Genomic DNA, 12934 nt, shown 5'->3' with positions numbered 1-12934 from the left:
CAATAAACCAATCACTCCAATCTTAATTCCAATCCACAAGGGCAGCACACAGGTACTCGCACGCACCAACGGACCTAGTAACAATAATCAACCCCACCATGGTGAACAAAGGGCACATATACACAAATACAATCAGTGAGAATAGGGGCCAGGTGTGCGCAATGAAAGTTCCAGAGGGATCCGTGACGATCCAGTAATATTTTTTACAATTTTCAAGTCTCCATGTGGATAACAAAGGGATTATGATCAAACTTGTGAAAGAGATCATGTAAAGGATAATCAACGAGGGGCTATGCGTTCTATGGAAAACAATGAATGATGAATAATTAAGCAATAAGGCCCGAGGTGGTGTGGTATATGGCCAATATAACATGGCTAAGGGTTGTTCTTATGCATGAAGCAACGAGGTTGTCTCGTTCACTCTATGTATGGTACTACAGAAATAGAAATTCAAAAGTGAAACATTGTTTCCGAGGCTGGACAGGGTTATATTAATCACCGCTGTACCAAACTAAATACTAGACTGGAAGCAAGGGGAAATAATGTGTGAGTTAGCATAAATACAAGATAAATACAAGAGATGATTCCAGTGGTATAGTGGTGTCTGGAGAAGTGGGTATATTTGAATTCAAACACGTGAAGGAAAGGCGCACTGTGTGAAAAATTCTATGAGAAACACTGACATACACTCTGAATTCCCTAAAATGATAAATCCCATATTGGTCTTTCACAGTCAGGTCAACCCAAGCTGTACTGTGCAAGTAGGCTACTAGTAATCCTACCATTGAAACAGATACTTGTAAAAATCTAAATCACAGGTTTCAGATTTTTGCACATTTTTTCAGGTTTTCACTCTCAAAGTCAAATGTTTTTTAAACAGAAACAAACAGAAAATGGAATGTTCTAAGTCAGTGTTTCCCAAATCTGGTCCTGGGGTACCTCCAACAGTACACTTTTTTTTTATTGTGACCCTGGACAAGCACACCTGATTCAACTTGTCAACTAATCATCAAGCCCTCAATGAGTTGCATGAGGTGTGGTTGTCCAGGGCTACAACAAAAAAATGTGTGCTGCTGGGGGTACACGAAGGCCAGGGTTGGGAAACACAGTTCTAAATCCATAACCATGCCTAAACTACATCAGGAGACCACTTTTGAGTTCTTGGAAAAATCTAAGAAATTTATATTTTTAAGTGTAGTTACCCTTAATTAAAGTGTAGAAGCACCTAGCACTGTTGTTTGATTAGCAGTGTTTCTGTACCACATGAGTTGGAGTTTGCAAAAGAAATGGCTATTGGATTGACGTAAATAATCATGATATTATTCTGACAGGTATACTACTTTGTAGCTACTGTAGTTAACATTTAATATAGAAGGTTTTGGGAAAGCTTTTCCATCTACCAGAAGATGGTTAGGCCTACCATTAGCATCGCTAGAAAACATATAGGCTATTCCTTATTTGTTTGAAACTTGGACGTTTTACTTCATATTATGAGGCATGTTTTAGGCCTACCATGCTTGAAAGTAGCGCATAGCCAAAATCCCACGATAGAAACGTGGAGGCAATTATTTGTATGACTTACTCATATGCTTTCTAATGTTATATTGATTTTCTTTCAACTGTCTTTCAATGTCTAGCAGCCAAAGGCATTATCCTAGTCATATTAGCAACCCACGATAATTGTTGCATGTTTAAATCCCCCTCTCTCTAAATTTCTAACGGATATGTCTATCTCTGTCAATGAATCCGCTCGCATGTGCGGTTGCACGTTATTGAACGTTATTTTCCAGCAAATTGCATTTTGGAACATTTAAGCGAAGGCCTACCGCCGTCTGTACATTGTCGCGACTAAAAAGTGAAGAAATAATAGTTTATCAACATTTTAAGCTAAACATGCTGATCTTTTCCATCAGCCTTCTTAATTGAAACAGCGTATACCTCCACTACACTACTTTGGTACATATCAATGGGGATTAAGAAGTGAGTATACGGAACGCCCACGGGAAAATAAGTGGGTATACCACTACACCACTGGATGATTCGGACAGCAACAATGAACACAGTAGTGATCATTTTCAGATGGAACTGTTAGCAGACATAAGTGTGTCTGTGATTGCCAATACAGCACGGCTTGGAACTCTGCTTGTCCAATCAGCATCCAGGATCCAAACAAACAGTTTTATAAGTGTATATAAGATAGGTATGTATAGAATTTATGTCAGTTATTGAGTTCAAATAAGCTATAGTAATCATGTATGACTATGTTGCATGTGACCATAAAGTAAAGATTAATGATGTCCTCACCACCTTTCTGAGGACAATAGCACATTTTTTGGTTGTGAACACAATTCTTTCAAACAGGGACTTAAAACAAGAGTATGTGCTAACCAATTATTTCAAACGGGACTTAAAACAAGAGTATGTGCTAACCTGTGTGTGTGTGAGTGAGTGAGTGAGTGAGTGAGTGAGTGAGTGAGTGACAAAACTTCTGAATATTGAGTGAATTTTCATAACCACTGCATCCCCAAAGACTCTCTACTCTCTTGCAGGACTGTTTTGTAAACTGTATCTTATTATCTCTGTTAATATATATATATATATATATATATATATATATATATATATATATATATATATATATGTTACAGACTGAGTTAGGGCTCAGAATGTACATTCATTTGTGTATTGTTTGATAACCTATACACATTCACATACGGGTTTATGTGATTCATCCAGAAAAAAATTAGATGTCACACTCAATTAACACCTTGATAAATATAATGACAAGAAAAATTATTGACTATTATTTGTCTCTCAAAGAAATGTGTGATATATTGCCATGTATTTGATAGTCTATTATGCACGTTGTAAATTATTAGAAAAACACATTAACAATTCACCAAATTCATAATTTATATATTTTAAAAACCAGTTTCTAGATGGTAGGCCTATAAGTAAAGTCCAGAAGTGCCAATCACATCGAAGTGAGGATTTACTTTTACAACAATAAAGTTTGTAATCCCTGCATTACTTACTACCTTGTCCCTCAACACTGTCCGTGATTTTCATCTCTTGGTCCCGGTCCATACTGAAAGGATCGCCCTGACTCGGTCTTTTGGATAGGTTCGCCTCCGGAGCGCATCCGCCGTTTCTTACAGCTGAAGGATCCACGATTGTGGGATCCGGGACGGGGAAGGAATCTTGTGTCGTTGGGTCAGTCATGGTTTACTTATAGGTCAAAAATCCTCGGGAAAATAATCTCACAAAGGACTGCCAAATGCAGCCATCTAGGGCGCGAATGCCGCCGGTGTTGACAAGCACGAAGTGAAGGCGGCGATGACTAGAAGAAAGATAAACGCAATATCCACACCACAGCATCAGCAGCAACAGACCCCAAACCCCTCCCTCTCAACTGACGTGAGCAGATTCCTAAATTAAGGTTTTGTTTCACTTGTGTAAGAGAGATCTGATTATCAGCACATGCATTTGCTAGACATAAGACTGTCATGTGATGCTCAATTGTCGATTTGAGACACAGCAACTTTTTCACCCCTCCCTCTAAATCCATGCACGCAACCATGCGCAAAATGCAAGAACCCCGCTCAAAAAAACAACTGTCAATATACAGTATCACTGGGTTTGGATTCCATACACTATTTCTCTCATTTCTTCCTGGAAAATAATAGCCTTTAGTGTTATCGATAGGCTACCTGGGGTTTGTAAATATATTTTCTAGTTTGATATTAATTATTTTAATAGGCTACTTTTCAACGTTGCCTACAGTTGATCTGGTTTTACAAGTAATAGATTACATTTCAGTAATGGATTGAATGGTATGAGTGAATGCAACTCAATCAATAGTGGGGCTTTTCAGCAATTTGAAAGCATGAGTCCACAAGGTGGTGCAAACTGCACATAGCAGAAAACAGAACGCCGGATGCACCTGTTGTTTTATTATAATAAACAGTTATAAACATAAAGTATGTGTGTATTATATGATAATCTATGGTTCACATTACCAACCAAAGCATAGTTTTCAGTTTTGCAACGTACACAATATATACAGTAGTATGTGGACTCCCCTTCAAATTAGTGGATTCGACTTTTTCAGCCACACTAGGCAATCTCTATAGACAAACATTGGCAGCAGAATGGCCTTACTGAAGAGCTCGGGGACTTTCAATGTACCACTGTCTTAGGATGCCACCTTTCCAACAAGTCAGTTCGTCAAATTACTGCCCTGATAGAGCTGCCCCGGTCAACTGTAAGTGCTGTTATTTTGAAGTGGAAACAACTAAGAGCAGCAATGGCTAAGCAGTGAAGATCACAGAACTGGACTGCAGAGTGCTAAAGTGCGTAGCACGTAAAAATCGTCTATCCTCAGTTGCAACACTCACAATATAGTTCCAAACTGCCTCTGAAAACAACTTCAGCACAAGAACTGTTCATCATGAATCACCATGAAATGGGATTCCATAGCCGAGCAGCCTCACACAAGCCTAAAATCACCATGCACAATGCCAAGCGTCGGCTGGAGTGGTGTAAAGCTCGGCACCATTAGACTCTGGAGCAGTGGAAACGCATTCTCTGGAGTAATGAATCACGCGTCACCATCTGGCAGTCTGACGGACAAATCTGGGTTTGGCGGATGCCAGGAGATGCATAGTGCCAACTGTAAAGTTGGCAAGAATAATGGTCTGGGGCTGTTTTTCATGGTTCGGGCTAGGCCCCTTAGTTCCAGTGAAGTGAAATCTTAACACTACAGCATGGCATTCTATACAATTCTGGCAACAGTTTTGGGAAGGCCCTTTCCTGTTTCAGCATGACAATGCCCCCGTGCATAAAGCGAGGTCCATACAGAAATGGTTTGTCGAGATCATTGTGGAAGAACTTGACTGGCCTGCACAGAGCCCTGACCTCAACCCAAACAAACACCATTGGGATGAATTGAAACGCCAACTGCGAGCCAGGCCTAATTGCCCAACATTAGTGCCCAACCTCACTAATGCTATTGTGACTGAATGGAAGCAAGTCCCTGCAGCAATGTTCCAGCATCTAGTGGAAATAGTTCCCAGAAGAGTGGAGGCAGTTTTAGCAGCAATGAACCATTTCCATATTAATTCCCATGATTTTGGAATTAAATGTTCGATGAGCAGGTGTCCACATACTTTTGGTATTGTAGTGTACATTCATTTATTGTAGTATACATTGCAGTGTACATCCAGTAAACAGTCAATTTGGCACATAACTTGGTCTATGGCTGAATTTTATTGACTTGCCGCATTTTCTGAGTTATGGGTGGAGTGTCTCTGAAAGTGATGTGTCAACAGAAGTGGTCGGATCAACCGAAGTGGGCATATTTCAAGCGAATAAGCTAATTGGGCAGATTTGTTATGCTGTGTTTCACACTTTCAGTAAGTCTTCTTCATGATCTTGGTTAGCAGAGATGATGGTAAGGAATTTAAGTTAGGCAAAAGATTTTGCCATTCACTGTGAGCTATCTTTGGTGTATGTGTACTAGGTTTGTATTGTTGTCTAACATTGACGTGGCTATAATATACCAAGCTAACATTAGCTAACCTAGCCTGTTAAAGTAACGTTTGTATTTGTATGTATTATGGATCCCATTAGCTACTGCCTTGGCTACTCTTCCTTGGGTCCAGCAAAATGAAGGCAGTTATAAAAAAAAAAATCATTTTAAAACATGACAATACATTCACAAGAGATTTCACAACATATTAAGTGTGTGCCCTCAGGACCCTACTCTACTACCACATATCTACAACACAAAATCCATGTGTATGTTATTGTGTGTTTGTGTAACAGGGTTGGTTATGTTTCCACTTGCCTCTAAAGAAATGTGTATTTAATGTTCAAGCATTCTTATTGGCAACTCTGATGACAACAAGGTGTGTTGTGATTGGCCCCACTTGCAGGTAGGGGGAGATTGCGAATGTCAGGTCTCCCCAGTATGAAAATGTGATGCAAGGGGTAGGTCACGTTCTGAATACTGTTTTGTATTTACTATGTGTACAAGTTTTCTGTACATTGCTGATTTATACATGTGTGGGTATATGGTACCTGTTAGGGATTGAGTGTTTTGGGGGGATGTGCTTTGGTATATGATTGCAGTATATAAGTGTGTTAGCTAGTATGCTGGTCACATAAGCCCACTGCTAACACAGTTGTTTTCATGCTACAGATTTTACCATCGACAGCCATCAACATCATCAAGCCCTGCACAACTAACGTGCTGTTTCCTATTTAATAACAGTTATTTACACATGTTATATGTTGTATTGTATTTTGTTTAGCCCCCGTATGAAAATGTGATGCAAGGGATTTTACCATCGACAGCCATCAACATCATCAAGCCCTGCACAACTAACGTGATGTTTCCTATTTAACAACAGCAGATAATAAGTAATGCTCAACTGGGACCACAGGGTGGGCTGATTTATTTGGACACAACGCAAGTAGAGTACGACTAACATCTGTTACATTTGTATGCATGTGTCTGTGACGATGTTGCTTCAAAGTCCCCACTGTACCATAAGGTGTATTTTTTTCCTGTTTTTAAATCAAATTTTACTGCTTGGATGAGTTACTTGATTCCATTTAGTCATGGCTCTGTCTATGTAGTACTGTGCGCCTCCCACAGTCTGTTCTAGACTTGGGGGCTGTGTAGAGACCTCTGGTGGCATCAAATAAAATGTTATTGGTCACATACACATGGTAAGCAGATGTTATTGTGAGTGTAGTGAAATGCTTATGCTTCTAGTTCTGACAGTGCAGCAATATCTAACAAGTAATATCTAACAAATACCTAATACACACATCTAAGTAAGGAATGGAATAAGAATATATAACGATATGGATGAGCAATATCAGAGCGGCATAGGCTAAGATGCAATAGATAGTATAGAATACAGTATATACATATGAGATGAGTAATGCAAGATATGTAAACATTTTTAAAGTGACTAGTGTTCCATTTATTAAAGTGGCCAGTGCTTACAAGTCTGTATGTAGGCAGCAGCCTCACTGGAAGTCTGGTAAGCACAGACCACAGTAAGGATGGCCACGTTTGCTCAATGTGTTCCACCTACCTACTCAAAGATGTGTGGAGATTGTGGAACAAATAATGTATATTCTAAAGGGAAAGGATTAGAACACATGATAGGTTGTTTATTCTCTGTTTTTCTTCCATGTGAATAGCAGGCTGCTGTGGTTTGGGCCTATGGGTGTCTGTCTATCAACTTCCAGCAACACCTGATATGCAAGACAAGCTTCTAAAAATCACATCAGGTGGTACGACAGACATATATTTATGTTAACGTTGTGCCACTTGATTGTTATTTTTTATTGATTAGTCTCAATTATAACCCGTATGTTGCCTTCTTTTTTAGCACTATTAAAGATCTATTCCATTGGAATTCCTAAAATCACTGTGGTAAGTGCAACTCCAGTCAGTCAGTAAACGGTGACAAACAAACAAGGGGATCATCCTAATAGTCTTATTGGCTATGCTTTCTTGTCCTTCTTTTAATCGGGATAGAGTGTAGCCTGCTAAATATGTACATGTAATCCACACTAATAACTGGACCAGTAAAAGCATGTAAGAAAACATCCAGTGTAGATGGAGTAATTCTACTGTATATATATATATATATATATATATATATATACAGTGCCTTGCGAAAGTATTCGGCCCCCTTGAACTTTGCGACCTTTTGCCACATTTCAGGCTTCAAACATAAAGATATAAAACTGTATTTTTTTGGGAAGAATCAACAACAAGTGGGACACAATCATGAAGTGGAACGACATTTATTGGATATTTCAAACTTTTTTAACAAATCAAAAACTGAAAAATTGGGCGTGCAAAATTATTCAGCCCACTTAAGTTAATACTTTGTAGCGCCACCTTTTGCTGCGATTACAGCTGTAAGTCGCTTGGGGTATGTCTCTATCAGTTTTGCACATCGAGAGACTGACATTTTTTCCCATTCCTCCTTGCAAAACAGCTCGAGCTCAGTGAGGTTTTTTTTATTTTTTTATTTTTTTATTTTTACCTTTATTTAACCAGGCAAGTCAGTTAAGAACAAATTCTTATTTTCAATGACGGCCTGGGAACAGTGGGTTAACTGCCTGTTCAGGGGCAGAACGACAGATTTGTACCTTGTCAGCTCGGGGGTTTGAACTCACAACCTTCCGGTTACTAGTCCAACGCTCTAACCACTAGGCTACCCTGCCGCGGTTGGATGGAGAGCATTTGTGAACAGCAGTTTTCAGTTCTTTCCACAGATTCTCGATTGGATTCAGGTCTGGACATTGACTTGGCCATTCTAACACCTGGATATGTTAATTTTTGAACCATTCCATTGTAGATTTTGCTTTATGTTTTGGATCATTGTCTTGTTGGAAGACAAATCTCCGTCCCAGTCTCAGGTCTTTTGCAGACTCCATCAGGTTTTCTTCCAGAATGGTCCTGTATTTGGCTCCATCCATCTTCCCATCAATTTTAACCATCTTCCCTGTCCCTGCTGAAGAAAAGCAGGCCCAAACCATGATGCTGCCACCACCATGTTTGACAGTGGGGATGGTGTGTTCAGCTGTGTTGCTTTTACGCCAAACATAACGTTTTGCATTGTTGCCAAAAGTTTAATTTTGGTTTCATCTGACCAGAGCACCTTGAAATATCCAATAAATGTCGTTCCACTTCATGATTGTGTCCCACTTGTTGTTGATTCTTCACAAAAAAATACAGTTTTATATCTTTATGTTTGAAGCCTGAAATGTGTCAAAAGGTCGCAAAGTTCAAGGGGGCCGAATACTTTCGCAAGGCACTGTATATATATATATATATACGTGTATATAAACTCAGTTGAAGTCAGAAGTTTACATACACCTTAGCCAAACGCATTTAAACTCAGTTTTTCACAATTCCTGACATTGAATCCCAGTAAAAAAAAAAAAGGTCAGTTAGGCCCACCACTTTATTTTAGGAATGTGAAATGTCAGAATAATAGTAGAGAGAATAATTTATTTCAGCTTTTATTTCTTTCATCACATTTCCAGTGGGTCAGAAGTTTACATACACTCAATTAGTATTTGGTAGCATTGCCTTTAAATTGTTTAACTTGGGTCAAATGTTTCAGGTAGCCTTCCACAAGCTTCCCACAATAAGTTGGGTGAATTTTGGCCTATTCCTCCTGACAGAGATGGTGTAACTGTGTCAGGTTTCTAGGCCTCCTTGCTCGCACATGCTTTTTTAGTTCTGCCCACAAATTGTCTATAGATGAGGTCAGGGCTTCGTGATGGCCACTCCAATACCTTGACTTTGTTGTCCTTAAGCCATTTTTCCACAAATTTGGAAGTATGCTTGGGGTCATTGTCTATTTGGAAGACCCATTTGCGACCAAGCTTTAACTTCCCGACTGATGTCTTGATGTTGCTTCAATATATCCACATAATTTTCTTCCCTCATGATGCCATCTACAGTGCCTTGCGAAAGTATTCGGCCCCTTTGAACTTTGCGACCTTTTGCCACATTTCAGGCTTCAAACATAAAGATATAAAACTGTATTTTTTAGTGAAGAATGAACAACAAGTGGGACACAATCATGAAGTGGAACGACATTTATTGGATATTTCAAACTTTTTTAACAAATCAAAAACTGAAAAATTGGGCGTGCAAAATTATTCAGCCCCTTTACTTTCAGTGCAGCAAACTCTCTCCAGAAGTTCAGTGAAGATCTCTGAATGATCCAATGTTGACCTAAATGACTAATGATGATAAATACAATCCACCTGTGTGTAATCAAGTCTCCGTATAAATGCACCTGCACTGTGATAGTCTCAGAGGTCCGTTAAAAGCGCAGAGAGCATCATGAAGAACAAGGAACACACCAGGCAGGTCCGAGATACTGTTGTGAAGAAGTTTAAAGCCGGATTTGGATACAAAAAGATTTCCCAAGCTTTAAACCTCCCAAGGAGCACTGTGCAAGCGATAATATTGAAATGGAAGGAGTATCAGACCACTGCAAATCTACCAAGACCTGGCCGTCCCTCTAAACTTTCAGCTCATACAAGGAGAAGACTGATCAGAGATGCAGCCAAGAGGCCCATGATCACTCTGGATGAACTGCAGAGATCTACAGCTGAGGTGGGAGACTCTGTCCATAGGACAACAATCAGTCGTATATTGCACAAATCTGGCCTTTATGGAAGAGTGGCAAGAAGAAAGCCATTTCTTAAAGATATCCATAAAAAGTGCCGTTTAAAGTTTGCCACAAGCCACCTGGGAGACACACCAAACATGTGGAAGAAGGTGCTCTGGTCAGATGAAACCAAAATTGAACTTTTTGGCAACAATGCAAAACGTTATGTTTGGCGTAAAAGCAACACAGCTGAACACACCATCCCCACTGTCAAACATGGTGGTGGCAGCATCATGGTTTGGGCCTGCTTTTCTTCAGCAGGGACAGGGAAGATGGTTAAAATTGATGGGAAGATGGATGGAGCCAAATAAAGGACCATTCTGGAAGAAAACCTGATGGTGTCTGCAAAAGACCTGAGACTGGGACGGAGATTTGTCTTCCAACAAGACAATGATCCAAAACATAAAGCAAAATCTACACTGGAATGGTTCAAAAATAAACATATCCAGGTGTTAGAATGGCCAAGTCAAAGTCCAGACCTGAATCCAATCGAGAATCTGTGGAAAGAACTGAAAACTGCTGTTCACAAATGCTCTCCATCCAACCTCACTGAGCTCGAGCTGTTTTGCAAGGAGGAATGGGAAAAAATGTCAGTCTCTCGATGTGCAAAACTGATAGAGACATACCCCAAGCGACTTACAGCTGTAATCGCAGCAAAAGGTGGCGCTACAAAGTATTAACTTAAGGGGGCTGAATAATTTTGCACGCCCAATTTTTCAGTTTTTGATTTGTTAAAAAAGTTTGAAATATCCAATAAATGTCGTTCCACTTCATGATAGTGTCCCACTTGTTGTTGATTCTTCACAAAAAAATACAGTTTTATATCTTTATGTTTGAAGCCTGAATTGTGGCAAAAGGTCGCAAAGTTCAAGGGGGCCGAATACTTTCGCAAGGCACTGTATTTTGTGAAGTGCACCAGTCCGTCCTACAGCAAAGCACCCTCACAACAGGATGCTGCTAGCCCTGTGCTTCATGGTTGGGATGGTGTTCTTCGACTTGCAAGCCTCGCCCTTTTTCCTCCAAACATAACAATGGTCATTATGACCAAACAGTTCTATGAAGCTGACTCTTCATATGGGATGATTTCACTGAACAACAAAAGGGAATATTGAATGATCCCCAATGATCCATCGCATCTCCCAAAAACATTTCAACATACAGTACATCTGTAAAATGATAACCAAAGCTTCAGTTTCTAGACTGTCTTCCTCCCAGGCTTCCATGTCTTCTCCCTGGACCTCCTCAATGTCCAAAGACCAGTTGCGCTCTGAGGTGGCTGATGTTGGTGGGATTTGGAGGAGGATGGAGGCAACAGGGGAAAGAGCCTCAGATCCACAAAGTCCCTCCCAGCAGGTGGCTGCTGAGATATGTTGGCACAACTGCCATATTGCATCACCATCCCAAAGCCCTTGTACTTCACCAGAATGCAAAGAGCCTTTCTCTCATCCAGGCCAAGGTGGCAAGACATGGTAGTGATGACACCATAGGCCTTGTTGATCTCTGCACCAGACAGGATGCTTTTGCCAGCATACTTGGGGACCAACGTGTACGCTGTGGTGTGTATGGACTTCAGGCAGAAGTCTTCACGCTTTTTGATGTATTTCAGAACTGTAGTTTCCACTGCTTGGAGCAACTGTGAAGTTGGGAGGGCAGTACCGGTTTCTTCTCTTACATGTGCAAGCAGAGTTTGAACTTCAGACAGGATGGCATTGTCTCCCTCAATCCATGCAACGGCTACTGCTATAGGTTTCAGGCTGCTGGAAAATACATAATCCTAGAGGATCCTCTTGATAGGGCTGTCCATATCGGCAGACTGTGATATGGCCATTTCTTGGAGAGACTCCTTCCTCACCCCAACGGGTATTGCTGGGCAGCTTCAATGTGGTGCTCTTATTCTTCTCACTTTGCTTGGTGAGGTAGATTGCTGCTATAGCTTGATGACCCTTCACATACCTAACCATTTCCATTGCTCTCTTGTAGACTGTATCCATTGTTTTCAGTGCCATGATGTCCTTGAGGAGCAGATTCAATTGCATGAGCAACACGGCCAATGGGTGTGATGTGAGGGTAGGACTCCTCCACTTTAGACCAAGCAGCCTTCATGTTCACAGCATTGTCTGACACCAGTGCAAATACCTTCTGTGGTCCAAGGTCATTGATGACAGCCTCCAGCTCATCTCCAATATAGAGACCAGCGTGTCTGTTGTCCCTTGTGTCTGTGCTCTTGTAGATTACCGGTTGAGGGGTGGAGATGTAGTTAATTATTCCTTGCCCAGAAACATTCGACCACCCATCAGAGATGAGCCGACTGCTTTCTCTATGATTTGCTTGACCTTCATTTGAACTCTGTTGAACTCTGCATCCAGCAAATGAGTAGATAAAGCATGTCTGGTTGGAGAGGTGTATGCTGGGCGAAGAACATTCAGAAATCTCTTCCAATACACATTGCCTGTGAGCATCAGAGGTGAACCAGTTGCATACACAGCTCGAGCAAGACGTTCATCAGCATTTCTCTGACTATGTTCCTCCATTGAGTCAAAAAACCTTCTGATTCCAGGAGGACTATGAGCTGTTGCTATCGATAAGGTGTCTGATTCATCATTTTCACCATACATATTAACCGGATGTTGAAAATGTGTTTTTCAGATGTTGAAAATATGTTTTTTTTGGGGACGTTGAAATCGGGTTAATTTTATGTTCTGAAAAAAAGT

At 40.5% G+C, this 12934-nt stretch overlaps 1 protein-coding gene across 2 annotated transcripts in view; it reads right to left on the bottom strand.

Annotated features, from left to right (window-relative positions):
- The window catches only part of tmem163a (transmembrane protein 163a), a 93857-nt gene extending 90347 nt beyond the window's left edge, over window positions 1–3510 (bottom strand). The window contains exon 1 of one of the 2 annotated variants that reach the window (XM_036974584.2): window positions 3039–3510. In XM_036974584.2, the coding sequence (XP_036830479.1) occupies window positions 3039–3222 (184 nt within the window). In that variant the 5' untranslated portion in view covers window positions 3223–3510. Of the gene's footprint in view, window positions 1–3035 lie in introns of both variants that reach the window. The other variant, XM_036974583.2, reaches the window with a different exon arrangement.
- Window positions 3511–12934: the final 9424 nt, after the last annotated feature.

This window comes from Oncorhynchus mykiss, chromosome 3 (genome assembly GCF_057628025.1).
Source record: "Oncorhynchus mykiss isolate SJ-2025 chromosome 3, ASM5762802v1, whole genome shotgun sequence".
Lineage (NCBI taxonomy): Eukaryota > Metazoa > Chordata > Actinopteri > Salmoniformes > Salmonidae > Oncorhynchus > Oncorhynchus mykiss.
Note: the sequence above shows the minus strand (reverse complement) of the source record. Positions and strands in the feature narration are given on the sequence as shown.